Source organism: Pleurodeles waltl, chromosome 6 (genome assembly GCF_031143425.1).
Source record: "Pleurodeles waltl isolate 20211129_DDA chromosome 6, aPleWal1.hap1.20221129, whole genome shotgun sequence".
In the NCBI taxonomy this organism is placed as follows: Eukaryota; Metazoa; Chordata; class Amphibia; order Caudata; family Salamandridae; genus Pleurodeles; species Pleurodeles waltl.
In genome coordinates, this window is record NC_090445.1 from 1,610,798,641 (window position 1) to 1,610,813,935 (window position 15,295).

The following is a 15,295-nucleotide window of genomic DNA, read 5'->3' on the forward strand; positions in this document are numbered from 1 at the left end:
TCAGAGCTGTTTGGCTTCTAAAAGCAAGAACTTTTATTGGAAACTTAACTACTCCCATAAAGGTGATGAACACATCTAGGTATCTGATTGTTTTAGAACTAATTACAGTGATCTCAAAGGTAGATCTTTGCAAATCAGATCAAGGTCATGCCCGTGTGTCTCTGAGTCCATCTTCTCTTCTTGGCCCATAGAGACTTCTCTGGTTTAAATTAAGGACATACCAAAAAACATATAATATGGTTACCTTCTCTGCTGACATTCACATTTTGTCAGATTACCCTGCCCGTAACGCAGTTGAGTTCCAAACCAGCTGTCCCCAACTCAATTAATTATTGACTACTGAACCTAGCTACCCTTGGAGAGTTTGGTGTACAAAGGGAGTAACTTGACTATCCCATTGGATTACAGTAGTACCTGAAGTCTTGGGATGTTGGTGTAAAGTCAACAACAGTCTGCCCCGGTTCCGAGAGAAAAAGTCTTGAGGTCTGCACATTACGTGATTGAGACACATTGTACAGGTACACATTTTCAGTACACATCTAGAAAATATTCTTGTTATTATTACCTAGACACAAACCTTCAGTTAGATTTATTTTTAATTGCTTTCCATTTTCCCTTAGATTTGTGTGACCTTAGCGGTCCAATGAGCTCAATGATTTGCCACCTTTGACGCTACTACTAAATTTACTGTCATCCCTGCTACTCTGTTTGTATGCTGCAACTACATTTGCCTTTCTCAGCTTCTGTCTCTGGCGAGTAGTGGAACACAGTTTCAAGCTTCAGTGGGATGCATCCCATCCTATCCTGTTTCTTAACCTCAATTTTTTGCAAGACTTTATAGTAGTTTGTTCTCCGCTTTTGCTTATTCTGCTCTGTCCAAATCTAGTTGTTTGCTAAAATGCTGACGGAATTATTCATACTTCTGATAGACATTTTCCCTTATGCATTTTTACTGACACTATCAAGGATCATATTACGTTTTCTTCATGTGCTTTTGGAAACATTGACAGCGCCATTGACTTTTACCCTACTTTTCCTTTACCATACTGTTGCTTTACCATACTGTCCTTTTTTACAAGCACACCCTTGAGACAATATTTCATGCTTTCAGAGTTCTCTGAAATCTACAGCCTGCTCTTTAGTAGGTGCTGTATTTAAATCTGTCCTTAGCTTTAAAATCTATTCTCCGATGGTGGCTAGATCCCAGGTAACAGGTAACCACACTATATAGTCTTTCCCACTTTGAGGATGATCTAGCTATTGGCTCTCTTCAAATCCCTGTGACATGAAGAAACATAAATAAAAGTAGTTTTAGGCCTTCCTGATGACCTATAGGCATTCCTTAGGTGTTCTTAGATAACATCATAATGTAAACAGTTTAAAAGGGTACTTTGTATCAAAATTCACGTTATTTTTATTGCCTTCTTTATTTATAATAATTTATCTAGAGATTTGAAGACGTTTCACTACTAGATATTTGTATATTAGCTTACTATCAAACATACATGATTCATTTTTTAACAAATAGATTTTTTGTTTGCCAACAAGATACATTTGATGGTGGCATTTAATTGTGTCTTATCTTTTTCCTCAGTATCAGTTGTGCTCATAATCTTTTTATGTTGTTAAAACCTGACAGTAATCACATGTTGCTTATGTCAACTTTTGCAGGGTGTCCCGGGACCACCAGGTACAGAAGGGCCACATGGGGAAAAAGGTGACCAGGTCAGTGTCACAATCGACCTGCAAAGCTGATTTTCTGACTGTACTTTCATGTGTTTCTCATTCAGATCTTGAGCTGCTGGACTTCTGGAGTATCACATGAGCTCATTAAAAGTCTTTCTTTTCTCTCTTTAGGGAGATGTGGGAGACCCTGGGAATCCAGGACCTCAAGGACCACTTGGGGATATAGGAACTGAAGGACCAAAGGGATTGGTGGGTGTGCCGGGAGAAGCAGGAAAAGATGTAAGCCACATGTGGAAGGGAGTGCAAGAGCTTGCAGCACAGAGATGTGTTTTTTAGTATACTAGTGAACATTTTGCAAAATCTTTTAATTCTGCATTTTGGGGGATGTCATGTTTACATTTGAATCAATTTTTCCTGATGACCCAGTCTTAATTATGTCCCTATGTGGTTCATGCCTGCTATGGACAACAATGTATAATTGACACCCTGAGGCAGAGAACCCAAATACCCTGGGGGGAGTATATGCCGACCACTCATAAGTGGAGGGAGACTTGGAAATTTACCTGAGAAGAGACACATAGTCCATTCTTTACCTGTAGTAGGAGATCACTCTAAATGTAAGTCTAACCTACTCATGAGTTTCCAGTAAAAATACGTGCGTATTCAAGAACAAACGTGTATCAGACACCATGAGTAAGTCACACCTATTCCTGGAGCAAAACACAGTTACTCACAGAAAACAAATGTGAGACCTGTAAATAAAGAATCCTTCACACCAACAGTGATAAAAAGAATATGTGACCATATTTCAAATAAGCATTGCAGATCTTTGAAAAATATTCATACTTTGTTTTATAGGGTGATGCTGGGGATCCTGGAGAAGTTGGAGATCCTGGGCCAAAAGGAGAGAAGGTGATTCCTCTGTTGTCTATGTAATACATTGGTGTTATGCCACTTTTGTTAAAGGACCTCTATCATATGCCAGGCGAGAAAGGGAGGCTGTCCTGAATGAATAAAGACAATGAACTGCTGAATATGTTAAGATGTACACAAAAACAACCATATATGTTCCCACTCCCCAATTCAGCACATCCACCACTGCTGTTCTTAATTACATAATTTGCTAATGGCAGATTTGTCATTGTTACTAGGTATTAGGAAGTTTTTAATAATCCTAGCTACATTGTTTAGCATGTTATTGACGGCTGAGGATGTGTACATTTTGTCCAGTCATGCTTCTGGTAACATGTACAAGGTTTGGAACATTTCTGAAGCTGAGAGAGCAAAAGGACGACAATGCCAGCTGAAGTGTTAAATGACTGCATAGCTGAGAAATAGCTGATTGTGATAGAATGTCAACAACTTTGTGTGAGGCTTTACATGTGCTGTATTTAATTTAGAGTTTATTATTAAGTATGCGTCTTCTACTCTGGGTGGCCCCTGCAAAGTGTGTTGTATTTATGCTTCTGTGTTTCACTTATGGTTTACTTAACCCCCCTCCATCTGCTCAGTCTGTCTGCCAAGTGTGGTCTGCCCTCTGTGAACTGTCTTAGTGGAACCCCCTTGAGAAGAATTACTAACTGAGAGTGAGAGAAGTATGAAAGGCAACAACAGGAGAAATAAGGGATTTAGGGCCATATGTACGAAATCTTTTTCCCATAGACACAGAATGGGTAAAATCCTTTCGTACATCTGGCCCTAAGTTACTCTTGGCATTTCCAGAAGATAGTTCGTTCTGCAGATTTCTCTCTTATGAATATCTCCAGGTACCAGACTGGATCTGGAAAATTTCTTCAAGCAGTAGCTTACCAGTGCGAGCTGTTGGTGCCTTGCTATTTTAGTCACAGCTTTGTTTGTTCATGAAGTGACTAGTTAGGTCTCTCTGTCTTGCTGCCTGCCACGCTTGTGTCAGTTCCTTTTTATCACCTCCATACTGGAGAGCTTTTAGATTGTTTACAGAATTTCTCACTTGTTTTAATCAGCCCTTCTTCAACAGGTCAATTGTCACCTCCTTTAGTCTTTACGGGCGAAGCCATGTCGACAGTGTTGCAAGGATGATGTCCCTGTCAGATTCTCACAACGTCTGCAAGTGGAATCTTAGGGAGCAGGAAGCCAAGGTATTTCTGAATCAGGCCAGTAAGGACAGCAGGCAAATGATCCTACTTCCCTTGTGCAGATTAGTGTGCTGACCGAGAGTTGATGAATAAAAATCACTCACTCAGCCTAATCAAAGTCTGGTAAATGTTTATTTACAGAGAGCAAAGTTAGTAATTGTGAGGTGAACCAACGTAGCTTGCCCTCACAAGGTTATTGATCATATAAAGGTACTGTGTCAAGAAATGACATTACCTTTATACATTTTCTTCACATGGGCAAAGACGTCAGTCACATGTGTAATAGCAAAACTGCAGACAACAGGAGCCAAGATGTGCCCTTGTTTCTTATGAAAAAAAGGCCCAAAAGACGCAAACAGGATTCTAGACTTCTTGCAAATGAATGCCAAGGTGAACATGAGCCTTTGGCTGTCACATAGGAGAAGCCATACACATCTTGGCATAACAAAGTAGTATATTAGAAATGTGGTTTAAAAACATCATACTTGATATAAAAGCTGTAGTCTAATAGGGGTAAAATAAGGCTTGTGTTTTCCAATACCCTACCTTTTGCACATTAAGGTGCAAATCTCAAACAGGACTATTGCAATCAGTCTATTAATTTCTAGCTCCACCTCTTTTTTTGTTACATTTTTCATCATTACCTTGCTCATTAGTATCATCCACAGTGGGTCGTGGATGCACATGGACGATGCCTTTATTAGAACCAATAGGACACATGAAGCACATTATTATTTGTATCAACATGTAAAGGATTAGTATGATCATTATTTCTCAAGAAATATTTTGAAGATCTTCATTTCCTACTTTCCAAAGGAGGTGGTAAGCCAAGACCGTAACCCTCTAGTGATCAATCTCAACTCTTCCAATTGGTGTGGCACTCCTTAGCACTATTCCTAATGTGATCTATCGGCTCATGAATGCTAAGAAAATCGTTCAGAATAGAAAAGCAGCATTATAGCACAAAAACCTCCCTTAGCAGCAAGGGCAAAGTCTAAGGCCATCTTGTTCTGCAAGCCCACAATCCCCTGGGAATCTAGCTGGTTACTTATAGGACTCAAAGAAATAGATACGGTGGTAGCGATTTCCTCTTTATATTATATACCTCACTGCACTTTCATTGTTGTTGAAGGGATATTCAGCAGAATGTCTGACAGTGTGAGAACATACATATCCAGGGCAACAAACTTCAGTCCATTCTCTTGGTATCTAAGAGTACTTGCTGCAAATGAAAGGGGCATACTTCTCTCAGAAATTAAGCTTATGGAGCAACTGGCCAGTAGAGAAGCAGTATAGTATCCAGAACAGTGTCACTCACTCTGGCCCAAAAAGGTGTTCCAGTTACTTTGATCTTGATGTTCACAAAACAGGGCATGGTCAGAGTAAGCAAGGTTAATAGTGTTTTCCAAGATCTTTGGCACAGTTGAAGTCATCCATATTGTGTGCATATTTCATGGAAGTGCATGTTTTGCTTTTGCTGAGAAGCACTTCAATTAAAGGCTCACACCCCACCCAAACGTTGGTGGGCAAGAGAGCTCAAATCTATCAATAAGATGTACTATGTGTTTCTAGCGACAGCACATAGTAGGTGTTCTGGTCCACAGACTGGGGGCTCCTCCCAAAAATGGGCAGAATGCAGTTTATACTTACAAAATCACCCCACTAATTTTCTAAGAAGTATCCGTTACAGAGCCAGAGTACAAAGCAGCAAAGAGAACCAGCCAGACCCACAGTGGGATCTAATGTTGGAAATCCAGTTATTCACCTCGAACTGAGGCTCCTGCAAAACTCCACAAACAACAGTCAGTGCCGGGTCTAGGATCAGGTCATGAAGCAGGAGTAGTTGCTAGAGCAGCAGCGGTATCTGGCAGGGCAGGTGCACACATGTAGTGCAATGAATAGATCCAGATGGGCAGCCCATGACACCTGATGGCAGCAGTGCTTAGTAGGGGATGCAGAGAAGTCTTCAATTGATGCATCTTCACATACTCCCATATGCCAGGTTCCAAGTTGTACTGAAGTAGTGGTGGCTGGTGAACTTTGAAAGTGATGGACCTTAAATGCCTGCCTCAAGTTTACCAGGGCAAGCGAAGCAAACAAACTCAACTTTCTCTCAACCTCTTAAAGAGTTAAGAAAGAGGGGGTGTTTCTCACCTACATCAACCTACAAAATGTTACTGCAAGTTCCTCACAAATTGGTTTGAAATTCAGCAACTATGAAGAGACTCTAATGAAATATTACAATGCTTTTATGGTGTGACAGCAAAGCCCTATCCTCCTGAGGACTGTTTGTGGTAAACCATTGTAGGAAGCTGGCCTGATGTGTGATGTGTACCTAAGGTACTTACATCTTATACCGGGTCCAGGTGTCCCCTATTAGTGTAGTGTAGGCAGTATCTAGAAGCCAATGTCTCCAGAGGTAGCTGTGGATGAGCAGCCAAGGCTTATCTAAGAGACATGCAAAGATCATGCAATACCACTGTAGTGACACAGCACTTACAAGAAAATGCTCAGTGTTACAAAAATAAAGGTACTTTATTTTAGGGACACAATTACCAAAATATACTAGAGACGCAACCGTCCAATAGGAGGTAACACACTAGATATATACACTAGTAATCAACAATAGGCATAGACGGTGATAGAAAACAGTGGCAATGGAAATAGACAATAGTGACCCTAGGGGGAGCCCAAACCATATACTCAAAAAATAGAGCGTGAATGCAGGACTCCCACCTAGGTAAGTGAAATGTGTAGAGGGGAGCTAGGAGTACTATAAAACCCCAAAGGTAAGTACCACAGTGCCCCTTAGCGACCAGGAAGAAAGGAGTAAGTTACTTGGTTTTCCCCAAACCACCGAAAAGGAAGGAAGAGAAGAAAATGCAACATCTAGACAAGACTGCAAGAAACCAGCAGTGGATTCCTGAAGAGGAAGACCTGTGAAAGAAGGGCAACAAGTCCAGAAGTCACAGAAGAGTCCAGTGGGCTCAGGAGCCACTACCCACCCAACTGTGGTTGCAAGAGTTGATCGACAGCAGGACAAAGACAGTCAGGAATGCAGCACTGGAGTAGGTGAAGAGTTCCTGGAGGATGCACACGACGTCCCACAGTGTATGGATGATTGCAGTTGGTCAGTGGTGTAGAAAAGCCACCAACAAGCCGTGGCAAAGGCAGAAGTCGCAGTGAAGCAAAAGTGGAGCTGCCGGTGACCAGCAAGGTCAAGAAGGACTCAACCCATGGTGGGGGTCTTAGGAGGACCATCAGCAAGGCAGAAAGCCCACAGAAGAAGGGCAACCCCCACAGGAAACCCACTGGACTAGGAACCAGGAGTCGCAGAGAAGCCCACGCAGCACAACTGGAGATAGGTCCAACGCCGCAGAAGAAGCACGCAGAGGGCTGTGCGTCACAGGAAGGAGTGCTGGGGGGCAGGGGCTACACAGAGCCTGAACATTTCTTGCAAGAGATGCCAACAAGCATTGGTAGCTGCAAGACACGCAGAGCATGGAGGTACTGTCCTGAGTGGGAAGGCCAGGGCTTACCTCCACCAAAGTTGGACAACTGGCAGAGAGGACCTAGAGGACTGCTCAGGATCACCATCTTTGAGGCAGGATCCATGAAGCTCAGGACGAGAGGAGATCCATGCAGCCAGTCATCATTGCAGTTGGTGCCTGCGGATGCAGGGGAGTGACTCCTTCACTCCAAGGGAGATTCCTTCTTCCTTCCCATGCAGACTGAAGACTTGCCACCCTCAGAGGATGCACAGCTGGGTAAATGTTGCAGAGGCTGAAAGTAGCCATGGAAACAATGTTGCAAGCAGAGTCTTCATCATGGATGCAGATTGTCGGTTCCTGGAGGGTCCAGTCTTGGTTCCAAAGGCTAGAATTCGAAGTAGAGGTTGCAGAGTAGTCCTGCTGGAATCTTGCAAGCCGAATCCGAGGACCCATCCAAGAGAGAGACCCTAAATAGCCCTGAAAGGGGGATTGGACTCCTAGCCAAGTGACCACCTATCAGGAGGGGGCTCTGATGTCACCTGCCTGACCTGGCCACTCAGATGCTCCCAGGGACCCTTACCAACCTTGGATTCAAGATGGCAGAAACCTAGAACCTCAGGCGGAGCTCTGGGTACCACCCCTGTGGTGGTGATGGACAGGGGAGTGGTCACTCCCCTTTCCATTGTACAGTGTCACGCTAAAGCAGGGACTGGGGGTCTCTGAACCGGTGTAGACTGGCCTTAAAAGCATACCAGTGGCTTGGGGAGGCTACCCCTCCCAAGACATGTAACACCTATTTCCAAACGGAGAGGGTGTTAGCCCTCTCCCAAAGGAAACCCTTTGTTCTGCCTTCCTGGGCTTGAGCTGGTCAAGCAGCAGGAGGGCAGAAACCTTTCTGAGGGGTGGCAGCAGCTTGGGCTGCCTGGAAAACCCCAGAAGGCTAGTAAGAGCAATGCTGGAGTCGAGCCCTAGAGTGCATGGAATTATACCGCCAATACTGGCAACAGTTTTGGGGTATGATTCCGACATGTTTGATACCAAAAATGCCTAGGTTCAGAGTTACCATTATGTAGCTGGACATAGGTAGCGACCTATGTCCTGTACACACATAAAATGGTGTCCCTGCACTCACAAAGTCCAGGAAAATGGAACTGGAGTTCAGGGGGACCTCTGCTAGTGCAGGGGTGCCCTCACACACAAGTACTTGCACCCTGCCCTCTGGGCCAGGAAGGCCTCCCATAGGAGTGACTTACAGTGACCTGGTGCAGTGACCTGTAGTGAGAAGGTTGCATGCACCCTTTCACGCAGACTGCAATGGCAGGCCTGCAGATACACTTTGCATTGGCTCCCTATGGGTAGCATAATACATGCTGCAGCCCATGTAGATCCCCTGGCACCCCAATGCCCTTGGTACCTGGGTACCATATACTAGGGACTTATATGGGGGCACCAGTATGCCAATGTGGGGTGTAAGTGGTTCAAGTAACCCAGTTTGAAGGGAGAGAGCATAATCACTCTGGTCCTGGTTAGCAGGATCACAATGAACACAGTCAAACACACTGACAACAGGCAGAAAACGGGGGTAGCCATGCCAAGAAAGAGGGTACTTTCCTACAACCATCCCTATCAAACATTTCCAGAAATGGTGGCAAGGCAATGTGTTTTCAGCTTGGTATCCCTATGCATTAGATTTCTGAAGATTAGCCAGGTGTCACTACTATTTTGGATCATGGCTTACCTTGTATGGCTGCAAATATGATCAAATGAGAACACTGACTTCTCCATACTATGAAGAAGAGGTGGGCAAGTCAACAAACTAAAGGGGGAGGCTAGACAGAACGTTGTCTTGGTTATACCAGTTTGTGCATATCCATGAAACTGTTTAGCATGTAAACTGCAACAAACATCATGTAAATATATGATAAAGGGCCTCATTATGAACATGGTGGTCCATTCCGCTCCGCCGGCGGTGGCGGTAGAAACCGCCAACAGAGGAGCAGTCCAGACCGCCAAATAATGATCCAAACAAAACACAGGCATCCCGCGCCCACCTACCGCCAGATGAGGAGTGCCAATGACGACGGCAGAGTCTGCCCACAGGCCATCGGAAAGGCCCAACCGGCCCATCAAATTATGAACCACCATTCCGCCGCCAGTTCCAGGGCAGGAACCACCGCCACACAAAGCCAGGTGGAAATGAACCAAATATAAGTAACCACGCACTGGAGTCCCACAGAACGCGCTGCAGCAGCTATGTATAGAGAGCTGCAGATCATGCCAGCCCTGCTCCTTGCCATATACCTCCACGACCGAGACCGCCAACGAAGATGACAACAGTAAGTACTGCAACCTACGAAACAAGGGAGGAAAGGGCACAGTTACATACCCACCCACTCCACCCACCCTGCAACGCCTACCCACCCCTCACAGCAGCACAAGTCGTACACCCCACAGCAAGAAGTACTTACCCGACACAAGCCTAATCCAACTTGACCATAGTACATACAAAAGCCCCACACCCATAAAAAATTAAACAAATGACCAGGGTTCAACGGCGTGCAGCCCAAACACAGGCCACACAGAAACTTTAATCACAAGCTCACAGAGCCAAACAGTCCAAACAGGGCCAATGTCCGTATCGTGACAATTGTCCTGGGCCACAACGGGCCCAACCTGACTCCCACAAGAGCTTGGTACTCTACATAATGGGGCACCATATGGTCATCCAGGCACCTAACGGAAGGGGGGAAGGGGGTGGTGGGGGTGGGAATTTCGACAGGGGTGGGCCTTTGACTTTCGTTGGGAAGGTGGAGGGGGGTAGGCTTCTCCTTTGAAGGGGGTGGGGGCTGTTTGGCTCGGGTGGAGCTGGATGGCCTAGGCTCTGTCCGGGCCTTTTTCTTATCTGAGAAAGGGGCACGGGAATGTGAAGGGCGGACAGGGGTGGGCTGTGATGTGGAAGGAGCGGAAAGGGCAGGGAGGTGAGCACGTTTGGTGACAAGAGGGGGTGTGCCAGTGGGTTGGAAGAGGTCAGCACGGGAGAGAAAAAGTTTCTTTGGAGCAATTGGGGTGGACGTGGATGAGGGCGTGGGAGTGGAGGCAGAGGGTGTGGATGTATGTGGTGTAGGGGTGCAGGTGACTGCTCAGTATGCTGTGGTGTATGTCTGATGGGTGGGTGTCTTGGTACGTTTGTGTGTCTTGGGAGGTGGGGGGTGGACACAGTGGGAGAAGACAGACCACTAGTGTGAATGTATGATGTGTGGGTGTCTGTAAGTCTGGTGAGTGTGCTGCATGTGTCAACTACAGTAGAGGTGGTGAGTGCAGGTGTGTATGGGGTGCATGTATGGCTGTCTGCAATTGTGGTAAGTGCAGGAAGAGGAGCAGTAACAGCGAGTGAAGGTGCAGTGCATGAGGGTGTGGATGTAGAGGGGACAGACAGGGAGGCGGAAGAGGTGGGCACACTGGGGGAAGTGGACGTTGTTGTGTGTGCAGGTGTCTGTTGGTTGTGTGAATGCTTGTGGTGGGATGTGTGGTGCTTGTGTTTTGAAGTGTGCTTCTTGTGTGTTGATGTGCTTGACAGCGTGTCTGAATGTGTGCTTTGGACGGGTGAAGGGAGTGTGGTGCTGGAAGGGGTAGAGGAGGGTGAAGGGGGGACAAAATGGCCAGGGAAACTGTCTGCCGTCCAAGAGGAGGCCAGCGCCTGAAAAGATCTCTGTAGGGCAGACACGGCACCGTGAATGCTATCCAGATAGGCATTTGTCTGCTGCACCTCTGATGCTAGCCCCTGGATGGCATTGACAATGGTTGTCTGCCCTACAGAGATGGTTCTCAGGAGGTCAATATCCTCCTCTGTGAGGGCAGCAGGGCTGACTGGGGCAGGGGAGGAGGTGCCTGGGGCAAAGGAGATGCCCACCTTTCTGGGTGGGCGGGCACCGGCAACTCAGTGGGGAGCAGAAGGGAGGGCGGTGATGGAATGGGGGTGGCGGAAGATGTAACGGTAGTGGTGTGTGCACTGGGGTCCGCCACAGCCGGGGGGCCCCCATCGGAGGAAGTCTCAGAGTCACTACCTCCTGTGGTAGTAGCCTCCCCTGTGGAAGTCCCCTCGCCCTCCCACCCACTGGTCCCCTGGGCGTCGTTGTCTCTGCCTCGGAGGATCTGTGGCCCGCTGTCCCCCACGTGCCGGTGCCTCAGCTTCCTTGCCTGATGTTGATGCTGTACCAAACCAACACAAGAGAACAGGGATGGGGAGACAAAACAGGAGACACCCTTGTAAATAGCTGAGTGCAGGTACATAATGGCCAGACATAAACCCACCCAGAAAACACACCCAACAGTCAGCTGCGTTCACTATGCCCATGGCCATGCCTCTGACTACTGACCAGAATACTGCTCTACACCCATCCCCTGAAATACCTACGGAGCAGAAGTAGGTGAAACCTGACAGAGACACCCCTACACCCTTCGGGGAACATACAGTAGATGGACACCAATCAAATTCTCTGCCTCTAAGCAGCATGAGCCCTATTGGACACCCAGACATCCTTCCAGACTGAAGTATGGTCAATGAGTACTCACCCCCTTGTGACTGCTGTGCAGCCTTCAAATGCCCATCCAGGTCTGTGTACGCCACCGCCAGGATCCGTCGCATGAGGGGGTCAGTGTCCGACGGGCACCCCTTCCACGTTGGGAGGACTTCCCCAGCTGGGCTTCACTGATCTTTCGCGCCCAGCGCCGCAGGTCCTCCCACCTCTTTCCACAGTCGGTGCTCCGCCGGTTGTAGACCCTCAATGTCCGTACCTCCTTGGCGATGGCATGCCAATGTGCCCTCTTCTGGAGGGCACTGACCTAAAAGGACGACACAGAAATGGAACACAGTGGTCAGGCCCTTGCACGATATGAACAGCTGGCTTATCGTCCACTATGGGACGGACAGGCCACAGCAGTACACAGAGTGGAGTACCTGTCCGCACGAGATCAGGGAGTCAAGTGATCAAACGATGACGAATGCGCGTACGTTCCGCGGCGGTGTGCACCGTCACCTCTGGCGGCGATCATGATACGCCAGGATTCCCCATTGGCATCCATGTTAACCAATGAGGGTGCGAACAGCAGTAAACACCGCCTTACGCTGTGACATCAACCGCTAGTGGTATGAAGTCACTTCCACAACGAAAGGGCAGAATAACAGTGGGCAGACATTTTGCCTTCACCTACGCATCTACAATTAATTCATACTCACAATGCAGGCCCTACTATCCACATGAAGCACCTAGGCCTCTGTCCATTCAGTATTGTAGCACACATGAAATACTCAGTTCCCTCATTGTGATGTACATGTATATCTGTCAGGTAGCAGTTATTGTAGAGACACTGCAATGAACAATGCTGTGCACAAATGATGACAAGTGTGCCTATATATGTTTTTTCATCACTCCTTTTTGTAACCCCTCGTAAGTAGCGACCCTTGTGGCGAGGAAGGGCACCATCGGTGTACAGACCACTTGTGGATATGGGGACCATGGTGGTGCGTCAGATCATAATCACTTACAGACTCACACGTGCAACTATTCAGGACCTTTGTGCATTACTGGATCCTGCACTAACTCCAGGAAATCGTAATCAGCATGCCATTCCAACTGAAGTGCAGGTGCTCTCCGCACTCCATTTGCTGGTCACGGGCTCATTTCAAGTGACAGTGGGCATGGGTGCTGGTTTTTCACAGCCAATGTTCAGCCAGGCACTGACAAGATTTCTGAATGCATTTGTACAACATCTGCAATCCTATGTGAGGTTACCCCAAAGTACTGACCTCCCTGCCATCAAGTCTGACTTCTATGCCTTTGCCAACATTCCCCATGTCATATTTGCCATCGATGGCACACACATAGCCATCATGTTATGTTACGCTATGTTACACAATTTGTATAGCGCATGGCTACCCTCGGGTTTCCCAGCACTACTAAACCCTAACCACAGAGGGGATGAGAATGATACGCAACAAGAAAGGAATAAGTAAAACGGACCTAGAATAACCATGTTTTCAAGGCCTTTCGAAATTCCAGTTCTTGTTCCATCAGTCAAAGATTAAGGGGAAGCGAGTTCCACAATTTAGCTCCTAAAAACATCAGAGAGGACCCACCCCATCTTGCTTTCTTTATTTTCGGTACGATTACCAAAGCTAGAGTAGTAGATCTCAAATCTCTATTCAGCCTATAAAAGGTGGCCAGATTCCTAAGGAGCATAGGTCCTCTATCATGCAAAGACCTGTGGATATGACATAGAGCCTTAAAGCATCATTCAGCCATGTTTCGGTTAGAAACAATGCTGTGGGCGAGACCTCAGTTAGCAGTAAATTAATATAAAGTTTGTGGGCGACCAATGAACGGCAGTTAGTGTAGAGGAAGCGCGTTTGGAGGTGGCGGCGGAGGCGGTCCACAGGGCAGGAGCCCTTTAACTTGATTTCGCACTCCCGCTGTCGCGGGAAGCGCGTTTAGAGGCGGAGGCGGTCCACAAGGCAGGAGCCCTTTAACTTGATTTCGCACTCCCGCTGTCGCGGGAAGCGCGTTTGGAGGTGGTCCACAGGGCAGGAGCCCTTTAACTTGATTTCGCGCTCCCGCTGTCGCGGGAAGCGCGTTTGGAGGTGGAGGCAGTCCACAGGGCAGGAGCCCTTTAACTTGATTTCGCACTCCCGCTGTCGAGGGACGCGCGCGGGCGGCGCCTGGGCCAAGGGCGGGCTGGTCCTTCGCCCATCAGCGCCCGGAAGAGGCTGGGCTGGGCCACCCCCCTGAGAACTTCCTTGGGACTTCGGGATCAGGCTCATTGGACTCCTAAGAGGTACTGCATTTTTCTCTCTTGTGATTGTTCTTCCATAACCCCCTTTTTTGGGTTTCATGGCTTAGGAGGACCCAAGTAACGGGCATCTAAGTAAGATCTGCTAATAGAGCAGTTCTACTTATTTATTTACTATTTTCACAGTGCCATAGCTTCCCTGTATATCACTCATATCGGCTTAGATTGGTGTTTTGCCCCAATATTATTTGCAAGACGATGGGTAAAAGAAAGACCACCACACCTGGGGCCGATGGAGCACACGCCGTGCCCGTCCAATCATCAATAACTAGCTACTTATCTTCAGTTATCGGGGCCATTGAAACTGAAATTGTCCAAGTGGAAGAAAGAATTGGGGTGGCAAATAACTTGACTCAAAGATCCTCTTTAGAACCCACGACTTATATACAGTCTGCAGTCTCTTCAATTGCTCCCCGTGAATTCAATTTGCCTCTGCCCGAAGATGACATTAATGCTTTGCATTCTTTACAGCCCTTTAACGCAGCTAACATCGAACATTTAGCTGACACTCCCCCTCCCCCCAAAAAAAGGAAAGCTGGAGGACTCCGCCAGTGTAATAAGTTACTTAAATATCCAATGAAGGCTAAGGAATGTATTTCTACACCATTGGATACCCCGGCCGACCCTTTTTCAAAGGAAACTCCATTATTGGATGAATTAGGCTCAGACTGCAGGATTCTAAGAGACAATCATTTGACCAACTTAGACTCGATCCTCAAACCTTTTTTTTTGGCTTTAGAGGAGAAGCTAACATTACTTATTGATTCCAAATTTGAGCAGTTACAAGAATCTATTCTTAAATATCTGCCTCAGCAGTCCACTTTAAAAACTAGTACAAATTCCCCTCCCTCTACTCCGAAACTGGTGTCTGTTTCCAATGCCTCTCAGCAGGCTAACTGTTTAACGAATTGCAACCAACTCCCGTTCCATTGCATACTTACTTGCGATTCCCATGATGACTTATTAACTGATTCTCTGTCTACTTTGGCTGGTGGTGCGATTGCCTTACTGAAGCCTGAAACTGCTTCTAAACCTAGATCTTCCACTTGTACAAAGGAGGTTCTACAGCTTCCTCCGGATAACTTGCCATATGTTTTAGTCTTGGCAAACGTTCCTCCTCTTGATTGTACCCAGAAGGAAGATACTCATGCGCTAATA

General features: G+C 46.8%; 1 protein-coding gene across 2 annotated transcripts in view; it reads left to right on the plus strand.

Annotated features, from left to right (window-relative positions):
• Nucleotides 1–15,295, plus strand: part of LOC138301234 (collagen alpha-1(II) chain-like) — a 1,268,735-nt gene that overhangs the window by 806,486 nt on the left and 446,954 nt on the right. For both annotated transcript variants that reach the window (XM_069241494.1, XM_069241495.1), the window contains exons 43-45: nucleotides 1,672–1,725; nucleotides 1,858–1,965; nucleotides 2,545–2,598. In XM_069241494.1, the coding sequence (XP_069097595.1) occupies nucleotides 1,672–1,725; nucleotides 1,858–1,965; nucleotides 2,545–2,598 (216 nt within the window). The remainder of the gene's footprint in view (nucleotides 1–1,671; nucleotides 1,726–1,857; nucleotides 1,966–2,544; nucleotides 2,599–15,295) is intronic.